The following is a 24,155-nucleotide window of genomic DNA, read 5'->3' as shown; positions in this document are numbered from 1 at the left end:
AAAAATGAAGGAGGAGAGGAAGAGGGGGTTGAAAGATCATCTTTCTCAGTGCAACAGTTTTACGTAGAAGAACCTCCACCTCATTGAGAGGTGGTCTGGATTGAGGTGTGAGAATTAGAAACAGCAAATGTTATTTGCATTTATTTGAGAGAACTGTCTGTTGAAGCTCTGCAGTCCGCCTGCAGTGACCTCAGTGTAAGGAAGGACGAGGTAATGTCAGTGGCCATGCATAACCTCAAACTCAGGTCGGCACCTTATATAGAGACCAAATTGCCAAGTTCGACTATAGAAATGGAGCCATGTCTACCTACAATCTGGGCTGTGAAGACCAGGAATTTCTGTAAAGTTAATCTTTGAAAATTAAAGACATTTAATAATGTCATGGTTCCGAGCTTTAGAAAGATGTCAGTGGCAATTTTGGGTGTGTGTGTGTTTTAGACTTGCAGTACTGAAGTATATATGTTGCGGACTGTTGGGAACAAGCGTCTTCGGAGCCCTGAAATACTGCTGGGGGCGAATCTGACGACTACTCCTGACCTTCCGGGAGGTTTCTAGAAAAGAGGGACTCAACCTCAGACCCTTGCAGGTATTATTTCCCACCTCAGTGCCAACGTGACGGCTGTTCCATCCAGCATTTGTTGAGCACTTAGCCCTGCAGCAGTTGGGGGAGCTGTATACAAAGTAAGAGCAACAGTCCGTTTCTCACCAAAATAAATAAATAAAAATTTTAAAATGTAGTTGCTTGGGAAAACAGGTAAAAAAAGGAAGTTAAGAACCAGAGTATACAATAGTGTGCGTTGACTCATACAGCAGTAAGCACAGTAAGATTAGAGAAGGGAGAGAAAAAAGGTAGGACAGTGACAGGGATTAAGTCAAAAGGAAGTGGGTTTTGAAGCAAGTTTTGCAAGACAGACGGAGCTGTATAAGGTTATATACTCTGGGTAGGCATAAACGTGCCCTGAGTTTTTGGAGGCTATCACATTTAAACCCAATTCGGTGTGACTAACCCTTGACTGGCCCAATACGGACAACGACAAGTGTCTTCTGCCCCATCCACAGACTTCCTAATCTAAAGCCTCGGTCACCACCTGCCAAACGACTTCCACGCCCACAAAAGCGCGGCGGGCCATGGGGTCTCTCCGCTTGGGCTGGTAGCCTCTTCAGAAGCCCAATCCGGGGCTCTTGGAGAGGGCGTCGCCTTCCGCTCATCCCCTTCCTGTTGGTGGGCGTCGACGAGCTGTGAAGCCAATGAGGCCACAGTAGCGTGGCAGCCACCCACGAGCCCGCGTCTCCGCCCGCCCAGTCAGCGAGCCGGGCTCCGCCCCCCAGGGGGACCTACCATCTGGCGCGCAACCAGAGGGGGAAATGGGGCCTGCCTCCCGCTAGGAGGCCTGCAGGAGCCCCGGTTCCCCCCGGCTGCGCTCGGTGGAGGAGCCGGGCCCACGTCGCCGCGCCCCTACCCTCCTCCAGCCTCGGCAGCCAGGCCCGCGCTAGCTTCTCCCGGTGGATGCTGCGCCTCTCGGAGCGGAACATGAAGGTGCTCTTCGTCGCCGCCCTCATCGTGGGCTCCGTCCTCTTCCTGCTGTTGCCTGGACCTTCTGCTGCAGATGAGAAGAAGAAGGGGCCCAAAGTCACTGTTAAGGTCCAGCCTCCCGTCTCCAGACCTGCCTGGCGAGGCCTGCCCTCCGCCGCCTGGGTTCCGGCCTTGGCGCCTCTGGTCACACATGTCCGAGGCATTTCGGGTCCCAGAGCTCGGGCCTGGGCGTCCTCGGCCTTGGCTCTGCCCCTCCCTAGTTTCCCTGTCGTGGCCTCTTGGCGCCTGGGTCGTCCTCCCCCATTCAGATTGGAGAATGACCCGGACCCTCCCCGAGAGCCCAGCCCTGACCCAGGCGTTGGCGCCCAGGATGCCCAGCTGGGGCCGGCGTTGCAGACTCAGAGCCGCCTATTTGCAGATACCCCACAGTGCTGAGGAAATGGTGAAAGATCACGCCTGCTAGATTGCCGGTCTTTTCTCTATGTAGGCCAGATTTTAGCCACTTCATTTACAAAGCACAGCAATGTAATAGTTTACACCTGAGTGGTGTGCTTAGGCTCCCATCTTTATGGTGTTTTGATGTTAAGTTTTAGAATCTGGGCCCATTATTTATTTAGAGCAAAGGTTGTTACCCTGTAGTCTAAGGAGAGTGTAAACAAATGGAGCTTTCATTAGATTCTCATGGGGTTTTTGTCGCCACCAAAATCAGATTCAGAAACTGCTCTTAAAATATGGGTCTGTTTTCTCGCATCCTCCGGGTAGCTTCTTGGGCCCTCGGTTCCCTAGGAAGGACCCTTTTAAGAGGCTAAGTTTGAAATTGTCTTTTTCCTCAGGTGTACTTTGACTTGCGAATTGGAGATGAAGATATAGGCCGGGTGGTCATCGGTCTCTTTGGAAAAACTGTTCCAAAAACAGTGGATAATTTTGTGGCCTTGGCTACAGGAGAGGTAAGTGGCTAGAGCGGAGGTAGCCAAGCTCACAGGCAGCGGAGTTGGCAAGTAGGGTTGGCGGCAAACTGAACTGCAGAGCGTGGCCCACCCATAGCAGTGGCCGTCACGGAGTACCAGCTATGCTCTCTGGCACTGGGAACCCAGGATTATCATATCTTCTCAGTTTTTTTTAACTAAATCCAGAATTAGAATTCTTTTTTTTTTGAGAAAATTTTTCATCTTTGAGACGTTGCAGTAACCAAAGAAAACATCCAGGGAAACTAGTTTGTGGTCTCTGCACCAGAGTGAGGGGCCCAGAGCTTTCCAGGTTTTAAGGAAATGAATGCCCCATTTAAGAAAGTCTGGGGCTTCCCTGGTGGCGCAGTGGTTGAGTCCGCCTGCTGATGCAGGGGACATGGGTTCGTGCCCCGGTCTGGGAAGATCCCACATGCCACGGAGCGGCTGGGCCCGTGAGCCATGGCCGCTGAGCCTGCGTGTCCGGAGCCTGTGCTCCGCAATGGGAGAGGCCACAACAGTGAGAGGCCCGCATACAGAAAAAAAAAAAGAAAGTCTGCATTCCAACTTCCCATTGGGTCAGCAGGTAACTTTTTTTTTTTTTGGTCAGTTTTCTTGCTTCTCTTCCTATGATTAGATTAGGAAAAAACGAGAGGGGAAAGGTGGAGGCATTATGTATGAAGTAGAATTGTATAAAGGCAGAGGAAATGTGCGGTCTTATAGCCTTTCGTGGATCTGTGTGCTCCAGGCCTGGCCTTTGATTACTGGTCACCCAGTGGCACGTTGAAGGATGAATCTGCCAGCAGGGGTTTCTCTTCTGTGAGCAGTTGTTGTGGGCTGGGTTCCTGCAGGGCCTATTTAATGTCTGCCTGGTGCCTCATGCCACCTTCTCACCTTCTCATCCCTTTTTCTAGAAAGGATTTGGCTACAAAGACAGCAAATTCCATCGTGTGATCAAGGACTTCATGATCCAGGGTGGAGACTTCACCCGGGGAGATGGCACTGGAGGTAACCTCAAATCCTCTGGGCAGAGGGGTCTGTCAGTGCAGCCCCCAAGGTGGGAGGGCCAGGGAACCCAGTACAAAGGAGAGGGAGGAATGGGTTTCAGGTGGACATAAGAGAATCTCGCGCAGCTGGCAGACCAGCTGATCCAGGCCTACAGCCTCGGTGACTTGCCTCGCAGTACGCTCTGCGGGGCGGCGGGGGGAGCAAAGTGAAACACCTGTAGGTGATTCTAGGTCAGGCATGCAAAGCTTGTGTGGGCGGCCTTGGAAGCCCCAGCAAGGGTGGGAGAAATTGCTCTCCTTGGCAGTCTCCCCCCAGAGACCACTTGACAAGCGCTGGCAGTCTCACCTGCGCTACTTGTACCGTAGGACAGACAGACAGCCTGGACTAACCAACAGGTCTCACCACACTTGGGTGCACAGCCTGCGGTTCCTTTAGACACAGCTGCAGCTCACCCCACCGATCAATATTTACTGGGCCAGGCTCTGTGGTGGGTGCTGAGGATGCAAAAACCAGTGGGACGGCAACTCCCTTTCACTTCCAGTACCTGAAAAGTCACAAATGGGCTGTAACACAGCCTTTTAGGGCTCAGGCTCTGTCCTCAAGTGGTTTATCGTCGAGGTGGGAAGAACGAGGAGAAAACACTATGAAAGTGACATAATACAAGATGTAAGTCATAGCTAGCTGGACGACAAAGACAAAACAGACGTGATACAAAAGCACTGTAATCGTGGATTCACACACAGTTGGGTGTCTGCCACCTTCTTACTTTGTGACCTCAGGCAAGTGAGTCCTCTGAACCTCAGTTTCCTCTTCTGTAGAGTAAGTGGCAAGAGTTGTGGGTGCTGGGAGGGTGAGGTGAGATGTTGAGCGCGTAGTGCCCAGCGAGTGGTAAGTAAAGTCAGCCGCCGTCAAAGTGCTGACAAGTAAAGGACTCACTTTGCACCAAGGTGATCAGGAAATGGCCTCGTAAACGTGAGGACAGATTTGAGCGGGGACAGATCTGGCTGGGGAGAATTTGCATGGGCAGGGAAGAGGCAGGGTTAAGGCGTGAGCTCAGGTCTGGTCTGCGGCAGGAACTTGGCCAAAGGTGGGGTCAGGAGGATGGAAGTGAAGCTCCCACCGGGAACCCAGAGTGGCGGGCTGTGGCCAGGCCAGGGACCCAGGGCTTTGTCCTCCACGGAGTGAGGATCCGCTGAAGACTTGAATGGGAGCAAGGCCTGATCGCAAAGGAGTTTGAGGGATAATAATGTGGCAGATTCAGGACATGGACACAGGAGAAGCAGACTGGCAGGGGTGTTGGTGCAGCTGCCCCTGCGTCGGGCGATGTGGGCCTGAACCCAGGGAGGATACCTAGTGGGTAAGAGCAGAGATTCAAGAGCCAGACCACCTTGGTTTGAATTCCAGCTCTGCTACTTCCCAGCTGGGGTGCCTTTAACCTCTGTACCTCGGTTTCTTCATCTTTGAAATGGGGCTCTTAGCTCCTGCCTTACAGGGTGGGTTTTTATGTTTCCCATGCTTGCACCAGCCCTCTGGTACACTGTTCCCACTGAGCATTAGCCGTGATTGCAGCGGGGGTAGCAGGAATGGGAGAAAAGGATGATCCGTGATGGGGGTGAGGACAACACTGACAACGTGTGGAGGAAACAAATGTCAAAAGAATAACTGAAGTCTGGAGAGAAAGATGACAAAGTATGTTGAGTTTAAAACCTTCACTATCCGTTTAAGTTTGGGACTCCTTATATCTTGGTAAAGTGATTGGAGCTAAGGATATAGACTTGGGAATTTTCTGGATAGCAGCAGTAGTTGAATTCCTGCAGTTCACTGAGATGTACAGAGAGGATTCTCACATGGGAATCCTCTTTTCTTAAAAATAACTAAAAGAGTTGAGTTTTATTTTCGCATTTCACATTACAAATTAAAATTGCTTTATTTGGTCCCACTACTCCCCTCCAAAACTATTCTCTCTTTGATAGGAAGGGGGAACAAGTCTTCCTTGTCATGCTGTTAGAAAACACCCCAAGTCACAGCGCCGTGATCTCCTGGTGAAGTAGAACAAGTAATATAAAACTGATGTAAAGAGGCTCCCCAATCTCCTTATCTGTCTGGTTGAGTCCTTCCTGGCCAGGTGATTTTCAAACTTCCCACTTACTGTACAATCAGAAATACCTCCTCAGCATCAGTCTAGGACAGCTTCCCAACCTGGTTCCACTCTGTGGGAACCACAGGATGAAAATACGTGTATTGAAGAGGAAAAAGGTTTCGTACACAAATAAGTTTGAAAGGTGTTGGGTAAAACAAAATGAGAATTACTTCTTTGTTGCTGGGTTTCTTGGGGCCTCTAGTGCACAGTGTGAATCTCTAGGAGAGGACGGGGACAAAGAAGGGTGCAGTATTTTGCAGTATTTCTCCTGGAACCAGCCTTGGGAACTTAGGTTAGGATCTCTGGAATGGGGTAGAGGTCCTCTCGGCTCCACTATCTTGTATGCTGGCCACAGACCCTCCACAGACAGACACAGCACACACACTCAGAGCCACCTTTTATTTTGGTTCATGCGTTGATAAGAGGTTCTTGACTTTCCAGAACTCAAATGGCAGCCCCTCTCTTTTGCTTCTCCCTGCCCCTCCCCACTCATCTCTCTTCCTGCTTTGGAGTGTCCTCAGTATCGTTTGTGCTCTTAGGGAGAAAAGCTGATCAGCCACAGCAGTCCTTTTTTTTTTTTTTTGCGGTACGCGGGCCTCTCACTGTTGTGGCCTCTCCCGTCGCGGAGCACAGGTTCTGGACACGCAGGCTCAGCGGCCATGGCTTACGGGCCCAGCCGCTCCGCGGCACGTGGGATCTTCCCGGACCGGGGCACGAACCCGCGTCCCCTGCATCGGCAGGCGGACTCTCAACCACTGCGCCACCAGGGAAGCCCTAGTCCTCCTTTTCTGGAGGGTTCTTACCTCCCCTGCATCCTGCACAGCACCTCCCTCCACTAAAGCAAGTCCCCATGGGAGGCCTCGCAGGCCACAGCCAAGGTAGTTTTTAATACGTGCCTTATTTGAAAGTCATAAAACTATATTCTCAAAGTAATCATTGTGTGAGCTATTCACTAAATCACCCTGGCCTCATGTCCCACTTGGGCTGTCAGTATGGTTTGGCTCCAGGGCCAGAGGGTAGGAAGGGAACAGCTTGTATGTCCTTGTACTCCACTGGAGCCTGGCCTGGCACGGGGGACAGGTTCAGGCTCTGGAATCCTCGCCCTTAAGAGCTGCTTCGTTGGGGCTCCCCCAGCTCCCCTGACCTACTCTTTCTTCCCAGGGAAGAGCATCTACGGTGAACGCTTCCCTGATGAGAACTTCAAGCTGAAACACTATGGCCCTGGCTGGGTAAGCATGGCCAACGCAGGCAAAGACACCAATGGCTCCCAGTTCTTCATCACGACGGTCAAGACAGCCTGGTTAGATGGCAAGCATGTAGTGTTCGGCAAAGTTCTAGAGGGCATGGTGAGTTTGTGGGGGAGGGACTAACCCTGGGCAACCCTGACCAGGGATCTGACACAGACCCCAGGGCAGGGGATCCATATATTTTATCCCTTTCCCAGAAGGGAATGTACAGATTCTGACCAGTGTTTATTTCTACAAACCTGGGGGGAATTGAGACTATACAGCCTCTCTCTCTATGCCCCCGAGTTCTTTTTTTTTTTTTGGTCATGCCGTCTAGCGTGCGGGATCTTAGTTCCCCGACCAGGGATCGAACCCGTGCCTCCTGCTATGGAAGCCCAGAGTCTTAACCACTGGGCCGCCAGGGAAGTCCTGCCTCCAAGTTCTAAATCCCTCCAGGCCCCAGGCAGAGGCCGGCCAGGAGGTCTCGGTGAGGCAGCACAATTGAGGACCCTCCATCCCGTTATTCAGTCAGGCATGTCCTGGCACCACCGTCGGTTGTACAGGGCCCAGCCGAACACGCTGTCCCGGAGAAGCCTCTTGGCACCCTCTCCCCAGCCGCCCCCCTCCTCACCCCTAGCCCAGCCTGGGTCATACTTCAGAGGATCGAAACTACTGCATCCTCCTGTTGTCAAATCTGGGTTCTACTTGCCCTGGGCTGGCACCCGGCCACGATGCCCTTAGGATTTGGGTGCCTCGTGGTTTCTACGCTGTTCATCACGTGCAGGTTTCAGCCCTCGCGGCCACACGCTGGGGCCCGTCTCCCTCGACCAGCAGACCGCCTGACACTCTGCCTTCCTCCCCAGGATGTAGTGCGTAAGGTGGAGAGCACCAAGACAGACGGTCGGGACAGGCCTCTGAAGGACGTGACGATCGCAGACTGTGGCAAGATCGAAGTGGAGAAGCCCTTTGCCATCGCCAAGGAGTAGGGCCCCAGGGACCTCTTCCCTTTGAGCGACTGTCTGTGTGGCCCTGTTGCCCTCCTGGGGGTGAAGACAGCCCGCCACAGGGCTCCATGCTGCACTGGCCGTAGTGCTGGCGTCTGACGGAGCGGACCCCTCCCCCCACATTCTGCGGGCCCGCGGGCCCAGTTTTGTAACAAACTCCTACCAACAAACACTGACCGATTAAAAAAAAGGTGTTTTTTTATAATCTGCGTATGGGCTGGGTTCTGGGGCCTCCGGCACCCCCATCCGACCCTAAGTCCAGTGCCAGCCCGTCTGGGGCTCCTGTGGCAGTGGTGCCTGTCCCCTCCTTGGGTTCCGGCCTGAACCCTTTCCCTCCAGAAATGCTCCAGAAATGAGGGAGAGATGAACACAAACCAGACATTTCCAACTGGCCACACAAGTCTGGGAGGGCAGGGGGAAGCAGATCTGGACATTCACAGAAAAATGTGCTATGCACAAAATGTCAAGCAGGAGTTTTTGCCCCTTGCTTCTGAACTTGGCTAGCCACTGTGCCTCAACCTTTGCATGTCCCCGCCACGCCTTTCTCCTGACGTAGGTAAAGGAATACACCTGCACCTTTTCATAGCCCACCTCCAAACTGGTGGGCTATGAACATTCTAAAGGAATTCTCCCTTTCTTCCCTATCCTCTGTTGTCCCCACCCTGGCCCCTGGGCTCTAGGAGTGCAGGATCCTACCACCTCAGACACCACTGCAGCTGAGTTCTGAGCCTGGAGGGGTGGAGGGTGGTGAGTCCGGGGTCCAGGCCAAGGCTGACCCAGCCCATGTCCCTTTCAGAGGACTGAGGTCCATGAGTGTCCTGGCAGGTGGCCTAAAGCCCTCTGGACTGGTCAGGGCATCGGTGGCACTGGAGCAGGGTGACACGCAGCTTCTGGCTGGGCTTTAGCTGTGCTGGCGCTGAAGCCATAGAGGCCCTGGAGCACACCGTTCACCACCACGTTGGGCAGAGGCTCTAGGACAGAAGGAAAACAGGAGCAAGGGGTAGGGGCTTCAGGGCAAGAGGAAGTGGGGTAGGCCTGGCTGCAGGCCTGCAGCTCCCTGAGCTCCTGCTCATAGGCTCAGCACCCCCTGTTCCCCGAGAACAGGGGTCCCTGCCAAGGCAGCAGGTAGCAGCTGGCCACCTCAAATGAGGCCTTGGCATTCCCAGTTCACATTCTGTTCACATCTTGGTAAAGCCAGGCTGCTAAAGAATGGAGACCAGGGGAGCCAAGCTCATTTCACCATGTCTACTTCCTGGAGGAAAATACAAAGCAGGCTACAGGGGCACAGGAACAGCAGGGAGGTGTGGCCCCAAAGGGGGGCAGTAGGAGGGAGATGCTGCCTAGGGGTCCTGCGAGCTGAGAAATATCAACTTCACCCTCACTCCCACCCTGGTACCTGGGCCCTAAGTGTGGATTATGGGTCAGAGGCACCTCCTCACCTGGGGATGGGATGCAAATATAAGGATCCATGCAGAAGCTGATAACAGGCCGGTGGTACAGCTGTGAGCTGGGAAGAAAAGGGGTCATGAACAGTGGAGGGGGAAACAGAAAAGTGTCAGGTTGGGTGGAGACTAAGGACTGAGATCACCAAGGACCCACACAGGAAAAGTGGGAAGTGGGCTCAGGAGGCAACAACATGAAAACCCGGAGCATGGGGACAGGCCAGAGGCTTCAGGCCCTGGCGTATGGCCACGAGGGGGCAGCAGGAACCCAGTGCAGACAGGGACTTGGACTTGCCTGCTGTTGCCGGGCAGGAACTCCCCCAGGGCGCTGAAAAGAAGAGAGAGGCTGTGAGCTGCCTGGGGATGCCCGGGGTGGGGGGTGGGGGTGGGGGGCATGTGGCAGGGGTGGAGATGCAGAAGCCCAGAATTTCACCTCCCAGGGGACTGCTGCTTCTATTTGTAACAAACTCAGCTCGGGAGGCACCCGGGGTAGCCAAGGCTCTTCAGAAAACAGCCCCTCCACAGGGATCAAGAAAGCCTACTGGGGAGGTGTGTCTTAAAGAGGAAGAACCAGGCTAGGGCCTGGCAGATACAAGAAGGAAAGGGGCTTGACCTCTAAAACCTTTCCTCACCTGCTGGCTGCAGAGAGCCCCTGTCCCCACAACACTGGGGCCCCTCTCATGCCAAGCGCCTCTAGAGATGCTCACCCCCAGCTGCTGGCCTTGGGGACTATGGGCAAGTGGCGAAGACTCAGGAATTCCAGTAGTTCCTTGGGCACATCCTGGTTCAAGTATAGGATGCCCTGGAGAAGAGAACAGAGGCAACCTGTAATCAGATTCAGCTGTGTAATACGCAGAGCCTGGTGCAAATTGAAAACACGTGGGCCCTTCCAAAATGATAAAGAATTTCAAGACAGCCAGAGCAGAGCATTAAACCAAGCTAGGGCCCTTCTGAGCACTGGCCCTGGGTGACTATACAGATTGGCCCACGAAGCCTGCCTGGCCTGCAATTGGGCATAACCGTGTGGGAGAGGGGGGGAAGGATCTCCACCCTTATCAGGAGGGCAGCACAGGATCTCACCCTGGAGAAAGAGAGCTAGCCTTCATTTAACTGGGACTATCTGCCTCCTGGTTACCTCACTCAATCCTACCAATTCAGAGAGGGATGAAGTACTAGAACATGGCCAAAATGTAGGTCCCCTTCACCCCAGTCCCCCGCACCTCTCTGCCGGTGTCACACCTCTGGTCCAGCAGGCTGAGAGGCAACAGAGTGAGACCCACACACACCTGGATATAGGCCTCCAAGCTCTGCCGCCGCTGCTCCAGTCCTCTGGTCCTCCAGTTGGGCAGGCGTTTCGAGGGGAAGTCGGGCACTTTGGACAGTTTCTTGATCTGCCAGGAGGTTACCGCAGTGCGATCACAGCATCCCGATTGAGCCCTCAAGCTCACTTCATCCTAGCCAAGAGCCCTCCCCAGTCCTCCCTGCCACCCACACCCCCAAACTTCAGGCTGTACCCTGAGACACGCCCGCGTGGTGAGCAGTGGTTGGGACAAGGGCGAGAGGCGCCCCCAACAACCCCGTCCGCCCCCAAGACGCCCGACGCCAGACCAGCCGCGCAGGGGCACGGGCAGCACGTGGGACCTAACCCTTTGCGCGCGTTCCGCAGCGCGCAGGGAGGTCTGTGCCCACGACCTGAGCTCTCTAGGGCCCGGTAATGGGGGTGGCAGAGGCTGGGGCCCGCCAGCTCGTCTGCCTGCCTCTCAGGGCTTGGGAAGGAGCCGGGCCGGGGTCGGTCTGTCGGTGGTGGGCGCAGCCTCACCCGTTTGTGCAGCGCGTGGAACTCGCTGTAGCGCCTCTGCACGGTGTGTCTGCGCCCGTGGTACAGCACCTCCACTCGGAACACCTGGCGGGCGCGGGAGGGCAGCCGGGTGCGCGTGAGGCCTGGCGGGTTGGTGCAGCAGGACCGGCTCCCGGCGACGCACCCACCCTCCGCCCTCAGAGGCGCAAAGCGGCCTGGGAGCGCCGCTGCTCTCCAGGGACCCTCCCAAGTCCCCACACACTGGGGAGCTCTGCTCCGTGGTCAGTCCCTCAGGAGCCGGGACCGCCGTCGGCGGGGCTGGCAAGTCCAAGCGGCCCAGAGACGCTCGGCAGCGTGTCCCCAGACGTCCTGGGCCGCCGCGCTCGGACCCCGAACCCGAGGTGCGGGGTCCGCATTGCATTTGACGCAGGGAAATCCGGCGGGTCCCCGCGCCCCTTCCCATCCACTGCCCCCGCTCACCATGTGGCCTTTCTCGGGGCTCTGCCGGGTCCCCTCGGCCTCGGGCCCCACCGACGGGATGCGAACTTCCAGCATGCACGCGCCGCTTGCAGCCGAACTCTCCGCGCTCCGACCAGAGACCGCGGCGTCGCCGACCCCGCCTCCTCGTGCCTGCGGGACCCGCCCCCACGTTGGCCCCGCCCAGGGCGTTCCCCAGCGCCGCCGGGTCCTGCAAGGGGCTGATTAGGCTGGAGCCCGATGGCGCGAGGCGGGCACCGCCCACTGAGCCTAGTGGGGCCGCAGTACATGGAGACCCTTCGGCAGAGAGCCATCTGTTTGTCAACATGTCCACATTCACCGAGTCCCCAGTGATTGACAGGAATGCGGGAGAACCAAATTTCACCTGCTCTTATTCGAGCGCCTGCTAAGGACTGTAAGCCCCTGTGGGCATTGGCAAGGAGGGAGGCTGGGCCCAGATCAACCAGGGGCGTTCCTTGCGTTCCTCACACCCTTACCCAGGACCAGGCTGCACCCCCATCTCCTTCCCTCCACCTTCAACGTGGACCCTGGGAGCGCGGCCTGGGGTAAAGCTTGGACGCACTCTGACTTGATGTCCCCCTTCCTCCAGCATTCGTAGGCCCCATTCATTCATTTTTTTAAAAAAATATTTACTTATTTGGCTGCATCTGGTCTTCTTTGCGGCAGGCAGGCTCTTTGTTGCAGCGCGTGGGCTCCAGAGCGCACGGGCTCATTAGTTGCAGCACACGGTCTCTCTAGTTGTGGAGTGCGGGCTTAGTTGCCCCGCGGCCCGTGGGATCTTAGTTCCCAGATCAGGGATCAAACCCACTTCCCCTGCACTGGAAGGCGGATTCTTAGCCTTTGGACCACCAGGGAAGTCCCCATTCATTCATTTTAAAAATCCATTCCTCCATTTCAATCATCTTTCAGCCCAAACCTTCATCAGGCGGAAGAGAGGCAGTGTAGGGACAGAGGCTCTGCTTTAGCGGTCAGACAGCTTGGGTTTCCCCAACTGTGTAGATCTGTGCTCATCTGCAAAATTGAGATAATATGCCTCCTTCAGGAGAGTGTACGAAAACTGAGTGAGATAATCCCTGCTAAGCCCGCAGCAGAGTAGGTATTAGGAAAATGGTAGTTTGTGGGCTCATCCTGGAAACACAGGTGGGTGATGTTGGTATGCAGGGCAATGGATGGGGAAGAGGGACTGTGGGAGGTGGCACGAGGCTGCCCTTGCCCACTCTTCTGGCAGAGTCTTTCTGGGTGTGTGACGGGATTTAATCCAGAACTCTCTCACCTCCTGTGCTGGGAGAGGCTTCTGCTCCCACCTCTCAGCGCTCTTCCCCCACCCGCCTAAGGGAGCTTTCCCATTCAGCACAAGCCTCCACTCCACTGACTCCTCCCCAGATAGTCTTGGGGGGCAGTGGAGGAAGGCGAGGCCCCTGCCTCCCAGAGCTCACCCCAGCAGAAAGCTTGATGGTGGGAAGGAGCAGAGAACCTGTCGTAGGAGCTGGGGTTGGGGGGCCACTGACTCCCTCCCTCCCTTGCTAGTGCAGAGGTGTTTCTGAGCTGGAGCAGAAACTCCCCATTCCCAGCTCTGCCCCCAGAGAGAGGCTGAGAGGATGACCCCATAAGGGGGCAAGCAGGTCTCACCAATACTATGTTCCACACTTTCCCCCCGCCAAATTCCATCTCACAGGGGCCTCAGAATCAGGAAGCTGAAACCTCCTGGAAGGGAAACGATCCACCATGAGGAGAAGTGCTGGTGTTTCATTACCTCCCTTGTTCTCTAGGGCCCCATCAGTCAGGGATCCTGCTCTCCTTGTCTGCTGTTCAGGGAGTCCTCTTCTAGGACCCTCAAACCTCTAAACTTCTTGGTCGCCCATCCTAATGAAGGTCTGCCTCTGTCTCTATTCCTACCACCCAGAACACTGCCACATCTTCTAATGGACCTCTCTTGTTTTTCCTTGCCTCTCTCCCTCATACAAGGTCTACCCTCTACCTAGTAGCACAGACCGTCAAGGCATCTGCTTCAAACCGTCCAAAGGCTTCACGTTGTGCTTAAAACAAAACCCGCCCTCCCCACCATAGTCTACACAGCTCTAAATGACCCAGCCCATCTCTCATTTTCTCTCCTACCCTCTCATGCATGGGGCTCCAGCCACAGCGACATTCTTCCAGTTCTTCAAACCTAACGAACTCTTTCTGCCTCAGGACATTTATACTCACTGTTTCATCTCTCTGAAACACTTTTTTTTTAGAAGGTTTGTGGGGATTTTTTTAATTTTAAAATTTTTATTTTTGGCTGCCTTGGGTCTTCATTGCTGCATGCGGGCTTTCTCTAGTTGCGGCGAGTGGGGGCTACTTTCCGTTGCGGTGCGCGGGCTTCTCACTGCGATGGCTTCTCTTGTTGTGGAGCACGCGCTCCAGGCACGTGGGCTTCAGTAGTTGTGGTGCACGGGCTCAGTAGTTGTGGCTCGTGGGCCCCAGAGCACAGGCTCAGTAGTTGTGGCGCACGGGCTTAGTTGCTCTGCGGCATGTGGGATCTTCCCAGACCAGGGATCAAACCCGTGTCCCCTACATTGGCAGGTGGATTCTTAACCACTGTGCCACCAGGGAATCCCTCCCTGCAACACTTTTCCTTACTCTTCACCTGGTGGGCTTTGCCTAAAACTTCTAATTCTTAGCCTAAAACTCACCTTCTCATAGACACCTTCCTTCCTGACCATCCTATCGTAGCACCTTGTCTCTGCACTCATTCCAATATTACTGTTACTGTTTGTTTATTGTTTCTCCCTGGTGTCCCCAACTCGGCCCCCAGACTCAGTACCAGTGAGCCAGGGGCATGGTCTCTTGTCAGGGTTTTGCCACCATGGTGCCAAGCATGTAGTAGATGCTCACAAGAAGCACTGTTGATTGAAAGACTGTATGAATCAATGGGGGAGGGGGATGTTGGGAAAAGGCTAGGGAGAGGAGGGAAGGCCTGGGAAAGAGGCCGGAAGGGAGCAGGGTTGCTGAAGGGTTACAGGAAGGCCTGCAGAGGGATAACAACAGAAATCCTCCTCCTACCTTCAGAGTTAGACTCTTATCTCTCGCTCTCTCTCTCTCTCTCTCTCTCTGAAGACCATCATCCACCTCATTCACTTACTTGATTTTCAGCTGTTCCTGAGAAGTTTCAAATCAGTGGATTTTCATCCCCATTTATAGAGGGAGATTTGATGCACCTGACTCGTAAAACATTTGGTAGTAAACCTGCAGCTCCTTATTCCACAGCATTTCATTCAGACCTGAGTGAAGATCCAAATGAAGAAAAACAAGATCCTTGACCTGGAGACATTTATGTCTTTGGGGAGATAAAACAACTTATGGAGAATATTTTCCTGTAAAGAGGAACACGTGACATGATGTACGCTCCAAAGCAGTTATTACAGTCAAAGGAAAAGTTTGTTTTCTGTATACTTTAAACATTGGCCCTCTCAGTATGTGAACAGTGATCTAAGTTCCAGTCTCAGATTACACGGCCCTAACCGGGGTTTTCCGAATGCATAGGCCTGGCGCGGAGTCTGACCCAGTGCGTTTTCCACAAGGTCGCTGGTGATGCTTATGCTCCTGGTTGGGGGCCACATTGTAAACACCTGTCTCTTGACGCCCACACCAGCCCTGCCAGGGAGGGGGGCCATTCTCGCCCCACTGTACAGACGTGAAGCCTGGAGATGAAGATCAAGGGCCAAGCAGAGGGCAGGAAGGGCTGGGGGCAGAGGTGTCCACCCCCGACACGTCCTCTCTCCTGGGGCCGCCTGGTCGCGGGCGCGCGGGTGGGTTGGACCGCGTCTCCGCCCTGGCTCGGCCCTCGCCTTCCACTGCCCTCACACAAAGCCCCTTTCACGGGCTCGGCTTCTACTGGGCGGCCGGCGCTGTTCCGGAGGTTTGGTTAACCCCGTTAAGAAAACAAACAGCTCCTGGGCCTCGGGCGGGCAGAGGGGCGCCGCTGGGCACAGAGACTGGATGCTTTCCCCTCCCCGCGGGTGGGCGGAGGCGGACTGACCTGGAACCCCATTAACCCCGGGCAAGGCTGGGCCTGGACTGCTGGGATGGGGGCTGGAGTTGGAGGTTCTGGTCGCCAGGGCAACCTTTGACAATGCCCGTGCCTCAGCGTCCTTACCTGTACCACGGGGAGTTGTGTGTAGACTAAGTGACATCATGCTTCCAAAGTGTTTGGCATGGGGCCTGGCACACAGGAAATAAACATTAGCTATTCTTATTCGACTGAATTATACGAATTCGCTGTTTTTGCAGGCCAAAACTGTGGGGTTTTGCCAATTACATATGGTCCGTCCAATATATTGTTAATGATTCATCTCTGAAACAACAAAAGCAAATTCTTCTATTCCTTTTTCAGTATCCTGAGGTTGCAAGGTTAGCTTAAAAACAAACAAACAAACAAACATTAGTTACTCCAACTACTAACTCTGTGATCAGGCTTTTCCTGATTTTCTCATTGTGCAACCAAAAACAGGTAAGAGAATGAATTAGAAGCACAGGCTGGTGTAAATCAGCAACCATCCTGTTCATCCTAACAGCCTCAGAGCACTTACTAACTGCTTAATAAGTACATCTTATAAATTTGAAATAATAATAATCAAAATAAAAATGTTTATGTTGTGAGTATTGGACTTTGGTACAGATGTCTAAAAAATTAGTTCTGCTGCCACAACATTTTAAATTACTGAGCTAGTCTAAATTCATCATTTTACAGATGAGGAAACTGAGGTGTGAGGAAGGGAGAAGTGGGCTGTGGAAAGGGCTGTGTTAGGAAGGCACCTCTGACAAGCATGTCCTGCCTGAGCCCTGAGAGCAAAGTCTGACCCCCCGTTAGACTGGTGCCCGGCTTCCCAAGGGACAGGTAGGCTCCAGCCAGCAGTGTCAATACTAGGAGCCCCCCCGCCTCTTGCCCAGAAGACAGAGGCAGCTCAGCTGCTTCAGACAACAGGATGCAAGGCCAGAGCAGGGGGAGCTGCAGAGACCACTCCAGCCACCCGGGTTCGAGGCAACAGCTTCCCGGGGAGATTTTTCTGGCGCTACAACTCCTAACATCCTTTAGGGTGGTATGTCAGGGGACCAACCGATTGCCCTTCTGGTGCGCCCGCACCAGGGCTCAAGGAATAAAGACATGCTCAGGTACCCTCAAGTCACAGGACTTAAGCATGGAGGAAGCCGTGGGACTAAGAACTAAGGACAACAGGGAAGCTGAGAGGCCTCCAGGTCTGGAATGGAGATGCACCTCCACCGGCTCTAGCCCTGGATACTGTCTGGGGTTTCGCAGCAAGTCGAGTTTTTACTCTCTGCCATTAATGGTCCCCAGCTACTCACCCAAGCTGTTCTCTGTCTTCCAGCTTCTGCCCCTGCCACACACTGAGCACATCTGGGGAGAGTATCTCACAGGCTGAGAGAAGCTCAAATGCCTACAAGGTCAGGTGGGTAGCTTCTCCTTGACAGGCCTGCTCCATGGATTTGTTCAGGTCTTTAAGAAAACAACTTAGTGGGTTAGTGTCTAGGTCCTCCTTGTCCATCGCCGACTGGATCGTATGGGATATGGGGGTGCAGACAAGCCGAGTCAAGCAGATTGGTGCGACCTTGGGCAAGCTGCTTAAGGTCTCTAAGCTTCAGTCTTTTAATGGAGATAACGACGCCCACCTGGCAGAGCCGTGGTGCTGGATGAGTTTCAAAGCCCTGAGCCTGCTGGCACAGGGTAGGTGTTAAACGCATGGCAGCTCTCGGTTATTAGGTCCCGGGGTGGGAAGGGACTATCGGGGCAGTCTGGACGCTGCCCTGCGTGGGTTCCTGGCTGCCACATGCCTCATCATCTTTTTCTGGTGAGGCTGCTAATATTCCCAAGGGGACACCTGCTACTGGGCCCCTATGGTCATCATCACTGTCACTCATAATGGAAGAGGAAGCTGAGAGCTCTGAAGCTAGGAGGGGGCAGTCATTTGGAAACAATCGTCACATCCCTTTAGGGAAAGGTCCTATCTCAGTTTGGACAGGGTTTTTCTTTGGGTTTTTTTCTGGACCCAGAGGCTGAGCAGCTGGCTTCCTCTGAGCAGCCTCGGTGGTGGGGCTGTGGGGATTTCTGCCCCAGAGGTCTGGTCATCAGAGCCAGAGGGGCATTTCCACAACAGACAAAGGCAAAGGGGGGAGGCCTTTCTGGGGCAAGCAGTGGAGCAAGTGGCTGTCACCTCCCCGCTTGCAGGCCCCACCTGGAACACTGAGCACCAATCCTGCCAACCAGAGCAAAGCCTACTGAACCCCAAATCAGGCCTGATTTCTGGATCTCGTGAAAAACCCCAAGATCTGGGCCCATAGGCTCGTAAAACAGTAATCTCCACAGCTGAAGGGCAGTCACTTCCCCCTGAGGCTGCCTTTGGAAGTGGAGGACGGCACCTAGATGAGTAGGAACACGATCCATGACCTTAAGGAGTTCAGAGCCATGGAGGCTAATGAGATAACATAACAAACACAAGCGAGAAAGACCAGAGGTTTAAGAGGATGACAAAGTGCCATGCCAAGAGCTATAAAGGAGGCAGGGCTCCCACTCCAGTGTGGGTCGGGGGCGGGTGAAGATCAAAGAAAGCTTCCCAGAGATGTACATATAAAGTAGGCCTCAAAAGGATGCAGTGGATTGTTTTCCCATAATGAAAATAGCTTTATTTAATGTTTACGATTATAAAAGTAATACACAGAAATTCCAAGCAATATCAAATAGTATAAAAATTTTAAATAATGCGAAATTCCATCCCTAGAGGCAACCATAGTTAACAATTCGATCAACATCCTTCCCATATATATATAATTTTATATAAATGCAGACCATATCATACATGTAATTCTATAACCTACTTTCATTCAAAAATGAGTTTTTCTTGTCAATAAATATAGCTATATATCATCTTCAATGGCTGTATAATACCTAATTACGTACCATAATTCATTTAATCCCTTCCTGCTGTACATTTAGATTGATTTCAAATTTTACAACTGTAAACAATGCTATGATGGGCCTCTTTGCACAGTCTTCTTCATGGACTTGGTTTCTAGAGGTGTCTATGGGAATCCCCAGTGAATGTTCTGACACATTAACCAATGCCCTCATCTCTATTTATTCACACTCTTATCCACAATACTGAAGGCTGGCTGTTTCAGACAGGTGTAATGCTGAGATTGAAAGGAGGGATGGGGACTGAGATAGGGTGCTTCAGGAACAAAGCCCAGTATTAATAAAGGCTTCTTAGGCCACACAGAGTGAGGAAGGAAGGGGCATATGTGGAATCCGTTTCCATGAGGTATGCGCACCGCTGTGAAGGACTAGGAGATAAACAGGAAAAGGCGAGCTGGGGTCCTCTCACAGAAGGCTGTGAAGGCCAGGTGGCAGAGCCCACAGCTGGAGATCACTCAACAGTTACCTACTGATATCTGGCACCTATTTTAAGCCCAGATCTTTTCAGGGGCCATGGGGTGATAAACATGTTCCACTTTGGAGAGTTTATTGTCTAATTTTTTTTATGCCTTAAATTGCTTTTTGTGCTTCAGTCACCTGCCTCCTCTCAACCTATCCCTTGTAGCAGTTGAGCTCCTATTGATACTCTAAGGCCCAAATCAAATATTACAGAATTTTTATTGTTTGGCAGAGAGAGCCAACATTAAACCACACAAGTGGTATCACAAGACATTGGCAGATGTCACACCAACCCCGGGGCCAGAAGACAGGGATAAGCTGTTCTAGTGCATTTCTAACTCTGAGCTCAGGCCTGCCTCTTCCCCAATGTGGAGCTGAGAATCTTAGCCAGTGACTCTGAAGACCGGGTGTCCAGTTCAGTCATGTGGCAACTGCAGCAAAGGTGTGTCCTTCCTTGCTGCAGGAGGGATCACCATTCTCTTCCCCTTCCCCTCCTCTCAACCCCCAGGCTGCTTGAACTGGTGGGGAAAATCCCACCGCCTTAGGGCCTGCTGTCCCTCAGAATCCATGGTCTTCAATCCCATGTGGGCCCTAAGCACGTTCAGCAAAGGACACTCCTTCCATCACCATGTTCCCTCCTCAACCAGTTCCTGACCCCATCTTTAGATTTCCATTATCTTCTCATGCTTTTAAAAATTTGAGCTGCACAGGCATTCTTTATTTTCTTTAGCGTTCTCAGCTACAGGTGCATTCACAATGAAAAGCATCTGGAAAGAGCTTAATGTTACAAATATCTCTACGTGTGACACTTCCGATCATTTCTACTTCTTGCGTTTGTTCTGTCACTGACTACTCATCCTCGCTGGGGTCTCTCCAGCTCTAAACCCTCACCTTCAGGACTCCAGAGCCCAGAGATTCATGGGGGAAATAACCCAAGGGGAAGCAGGAGAAGTAAGACTCATCTCCATACCTCTTCTCTAAACCACTTGACTCAAAATAGGTAAACTAGATATTCCTATCTGAGAACATTTTAATTCTTCCCCAGCCACACCCAGCAGCGAGGCTCCCTGCTCTGTGCATTTTTGCATTTACTCCCAGACAGGGCTGATGGCTATTCCCTTTATCTCCTCTGAATTTTATTAACATGCTAGGTCTGACCCACCTTTAAATAAATCAAAGCCAGCTTTCACTCTGGATCTTCCGCATCTCTCAGCACAGTCCTCCCTTCCCATTTAGAGGAGCCTCTGACACGGTCAGCACTTGCTGTGCCCTCTGCTTTCCTGCCCATCTGCTCCAAACCCATTTGGCCTCCTGTATTACCTATGTCATGAAAGGCTTCACCGTCTACCCTGAAATCCAAGCCAGAAGCTGGCGGCTCAAGCCAGCCACCATGCTCTCCCTTGGGCCTCTCATCAGATCGGTGGCCAGACCACAGTGGCTCTTCGCCAGGTCCTCCACCTCTCTCTGAGCTCCAGCACCATCACTATGGCCCTCCTCGGCACTCTGGCAGGCTCTCCTTGCCTCCAGTCTCATACCTTCTGATATGTCTACATCACAAATGTGACCATGTTATCTCCTGCTTAGGTCCCTCCAGGAGCTCCCCACATTTGCAGGATAATGTTCAAAGTGCCCCACAGGTCACAGGCACTGTGTGATCCGGCTCTTGCTCGTCACTCTCCGTGGGCCATCCACTAACTTAACTCTGCCCACATCGAGCCGCTTGCATTTCCCTACATGTGCCCACCTCCCACTACACGACACAGGGAGGCAGAATGGTCCCAGCAGAAGAAGCAAACACCTCTTCACCTTTAAGACAGCTCAAACATCCCCTTCTCCAGTTTCTTTCTCCTGAGTCCCCAGGTGTAATGACTCCATCTTCGTGGCACTATCCCCCCCATACAGCCCAGTACACTTAACCTGCTATTGACCTTCTTAATTTCCATGTCCGCAAGCTCTGCACAGAAATGCACAGGCCCCAAAGACAGCTGGCCCTATCAGCCTCGAGATAGGAGGCCGAGGAGGAAGTTCTGAAACCAGAAGGGAGCCCATCCCAAGGAAATAATAAAAACAGACTTACATCAGGATGATCACTGGATGGAACATAACAAAGCAAGGAGAAAGTTTTAAAATTTAGTCTGGAGAAAAGAGTTACAAATAGGGAAAGGGAGAAGATAAGAATAAACTTTATGGAGCTAGACTGAAAATATCAGTGTGGATTCATGATTTTTAATATCTAATTCTTTATATCATCTATCTCCATCTCTCTCAATATTTCCATATATTTTTATCTGTAGCTATTTCCTTGCTCTGTTTGCCAAGAGCCTAGAAGCAATGACATCCCAGTAGCAATGGGCACACTCAGCACCCAGCTCTAGGTTTCTAAATATCATTCTCCATTAAAAGGAATCATGATTCCCTGGAGAAATGGCTGATTCCAGGGCTGGGGCAGGGAAGATACAAGATAAGCCTGAAGCATCTTGTTAAGCCAGAAAGTAAGAAAGTGTTAAAAAAAAAAAAATGAAGGGGATATATTAAAAAGACACAAGAGCCGGATAGAAATCTGGGACAGTTTGAGAATCAAAACAAATTAAAGCAATGGCTTGCAACTTTGAGTAAATAGGATTCCATTGATCCGTACTTATAAACAAGTAGATTAATAAATAGGGAGGAAAAATGCTGTTCTTTAGAAGTAGAATGCCAAACAATAAATGTAGAAGAAACTATGGAGTGAGAAAATCACACTGGATGAGGAATAAAATATTTACATGATATCAAAGTATCTCCCCACAAATAACTTATTACAAAAGGGAAAAGAGTAAATTTAAAAAGGGAAACCTGGCAGACATCAGCTTAACCAAGAGATCAGAGTTAATGTTAGCATTAATGGGACCAACTACCATCACATGCCAACGTAAGATGCACTGAGGACATGTCACTTCTGTGGTGTTCTTGCCCAACATACAAAACCTAATCTAGTCATGTGGAACCATGAGACCAATCCAAGTTGAGGAACATTCTACAAAATACCTGACTGTATTCTTCAAAAATGCCAAGGTAATAAAAGGCAAGGAAAGGCTCAAGAAGTCTGGATTAAAAGAGACACATGTAATCATGTGTCACAACTAAATGTAACACATGATCCTGAGCCAGGAATCACTATGAAGGACATTACTGGGACAGCTGACACAATTTAAATAGAGAGCACGTGTTAGATTAACAGTATTATTATTATTTTTTTTTTCCGGTGTGTGGGCCTCTCACTGTTGTGGCCTCTCCCGTTGCGGAGCACAGGCTCCGGACGCACAGGCTCAGCGGCCATGGCTCATGGGCCCAGGCGCTCTGCGGCATGTGGGATCTTCCCAGATCAGGGCACGAACCCGTGTCCCCTGCATCGGTAGGCGGACTCTCAACCACTGCGCCACCAGGGAAGCCCAGATTAACAGTATTTTATCAGTGTTATACTTCCTGTTTTTGATAAGTGGTTATAGTTATAAATTATGAGAGGATGTCCTTATTCTTAAGGAAAGGCATACTGAAGTTTTGGGGTAAAGGGGTACAATGCCTGCAACTTACTCTCAAATGATTCAGAAAATACAACATGTAAATACAGATAAAGCAAATCATAAGTCATAAAGCAAATGGGATAAAAATGTAAACACTTGGTAAATGTGGGTAAAGGATATATGGGAGTTCTTTGTGATATTCCTGTAACTTTTCTGTAAGTTTAAAATCATATTAAAATTTTAAAAGTTACCAAACAAACCAGGAATCCAACAGCAAGGGATGAGTCAGAATTATGGTACAGTCACTCTATGGAAGCCTTAAAATTACACAGCCTTACAAATAAAGTCTGTGAAGATAGATAACAAAATAGAAGAAATGCTTATAACTTATACAGTGTTGAATGATAAAAGCAGGATACAAAATATTTTATGTGTATATTATTACAACTAAGCAGAGCAAGCATATAAGACTGGAAGGATAAAATCAAAGGTGGTAATAAGGATATTAGGGGAAGCTGATTCACTGTTATACAGCAGAAACTGACACACCATTGTAAAGCAATTATACTCCAATAAAGATGTTAAAAAAAAAAGGATATTAGCGGGGAGGGAGAGATTGAGTGACTTTTTCTAAAAAAATAAAAAAAATTAAAAAATCCACATATTGAAAAAGTACTTGCCGGCACTGGCACTCCCCGTCAGGCTGGTGGACTGGAGATCAGCGCTGCTTGCTGTTTACTGCCGGTTCCTGCCTCACGCTGCCCTCCCCAAAGGTTGACATTGCCCCCACAAGAACTGACAGAGCCGGGCATCTCTGCAGCTGGTAGGGCTGGGAGTGGGGAGGTTCCTGCGTGCAGGCAGCCTGCCAGCCTGTCTCACAGAGCAGCTTCACAGTCTGCTCTGACCAGCAAGCTTAGCGGCTGCGGACAGCTGAGGGGAAGCCCGGCACGGGTGCATCCAAGACTGGGCCTCCCTGGCCAGGCCAGCACAGAGACCCCTTTGAACGCCCTCGGCTTGTGCTGACCACACTCGGGCCTCTTGCCGGCATGCTCCCCCCTGGGCACAGATAGTGAAGCTTCTTGGAACTCAGAAGGTTTAGGAATTCTGGGATGACTTTATTTAGAGCCAGAGTGCCTGGTTCTGTTGTCAGTGGGATAAAGTGCTAAGTCCTTATCAGTCCTTTACATTTTTAACATGGACCAGTCTACTGAGGACATGCTTTGATGGGCAGCAAAAAGATGTTCAGAACGCAAGGCTTTGCGATCAGAAAGCAAGACTCTCAGAGAACCCTGGGCAGCTGAGGGAAACAGGGCAGGAATAAAAGTGAAAGCTGGCCTCCTCTGCAGGAGAATTGCTTTTGTCCCTCTTATTATAAGAGATGTGTTTAAAACTCCTTCCCTAAAGAAGTAGGAATAAGAGTTAAATAGATTAAGAGACCCTCAGAACAGGTAGCTGAGGTAGACAGAGAAAAGGAAATTCCAGATCCATAGGGAAGCAGGAGCAGAAGCTTGTGAACTCCTGTGGAGAGGAAGTAACTATACCTGGCTATATCTGGGCATTTCTTGGTTAGGAGTATTCCAGACCTGCTTCCCAACTGCTCCCCAGCCTAAAGCAAAAAGCACCACCATT

The 24,155-nt window shown here is 51.7% G+C and overlaps 2 protein-coding genes across 2 annotated transcripts; one reads left to right on the top strand and one right to left on the bottom strand.

Annotated features, from left to right (window-relative positions):
• Positions 1–1,451: 1,451 nt before the first annotated feature.
• PPIB (peptidylprolyl isomerase B) lies at positions 1,452–8,056 on the top strand. Its single transcript, XM_060151568.1, has 5 exons — positions 1,452–1,642; positions 2,368–2,481; positions 3,393–3,486; positions 6,788–6,972; positions 7,716–8,056. Exons 1-5 carry the CDS (start codon positions 1,508–1,510, stop codon positions 7,836–7,838), a joined length of 651 nt encoding a protein of 216 aa, XP_060007551.1. The 5' UTR covers positions 1,452–1,507; the 3' UTR covers positions 7,839–8,056.
• Positions 6,012–24,053, bottom strand: SNX22 (sorting nexin 22). The gene is made up of 11 exons (XM_060151577.1): positions 16,941–24,053; positions 15,733–15,991; positions 14,719–14,857; positions 12,228–12,605; positions 11,577–11,784; positions 11,118–11,201; positions 10,585–10,689; positions 10,006–10,100; positions 9,594–9,626; positions 9,296–9,363; positions 6,012–8,827 (listed from the first exon to the last, which is right to left on the bottom strand). Exons 4-11 carry the CDS (start codon positions 12,305–12,307, stop codon positions 8,706–8,708), a joined length of 795 nt encoding a protein of 264 aa, XP_060007560.1. The 5' UTR covers positions 12,308–12,605; positions 14,719–14,857; positions 15,733–15,991; positions 16,941–24,053; the 3' UTR covers positions 6,012–8,705.
• Between the last annotated feature and the right edge of the window lie 102 nt (positions 24,054–24,155).

This window comes from Lagenorhynchus albirostris, chromosome 1 (genome assembly GCF_949774975.1).
Source record: "Lagenorhynchus albirostris chromosome 1, mLagAlb1.1, whole genome shotgun sequence".
In the NCBI taxonomy this organism is placed as follows: Eukaryota; Metazoa; Chordata; class Mammalia; order Artiodactyla; family Delphinidae; genus Lagenorhynchus; species Lagenorhynchus albirostris.
This window is presented reverse-complemented; position numbering and strand designations above follow the sequence as displayed.

Coding starts and splice junctions, on each gene's coding strand:
- PPIB (XM_060151568.1), top strand. CDS start 1,508: ATGCTGCGCCTCTCGGAGCGGAACATGAAGGTGCTCTTCGTCGCCGCC. Junction 2,482..3,392: donor TGGCCTTGGCTACAGGAGAG/GTAAGTGGCTAG, acceptor CCCTTTTTCTAG/AAAGGATTTGGCTACAAAGA. Junction 3,487..6,787: donor CCGGGGAGATGGCACTGGAG/GTAACCTCAAAT, acceptor CTTTCTTCCCAG/GGAAGAGCATCTACGGTGAA.
- SNX22 (XM_060151577.1), bottom strand. CDS start 12,307: ATGAGCCCGTGCGCTCTGGAGCCCACGCGCTGCAACAAAGAGCCTGCC. Junction 10,101..10,584: donor GCTTGGAGGCCTATATCCAG/GTGTGTGTGGGT, acceptor TCTCTTCTCCAG/GGCATCCTATACTTGAACCA. Junction 8,828..9,295: donor TATTTGCATCCCATCCCCAG/GTGAGGAGGTGC, acceptor CTTCTGTCCTAG/AGCCTCTGCCCAACGTGGTG.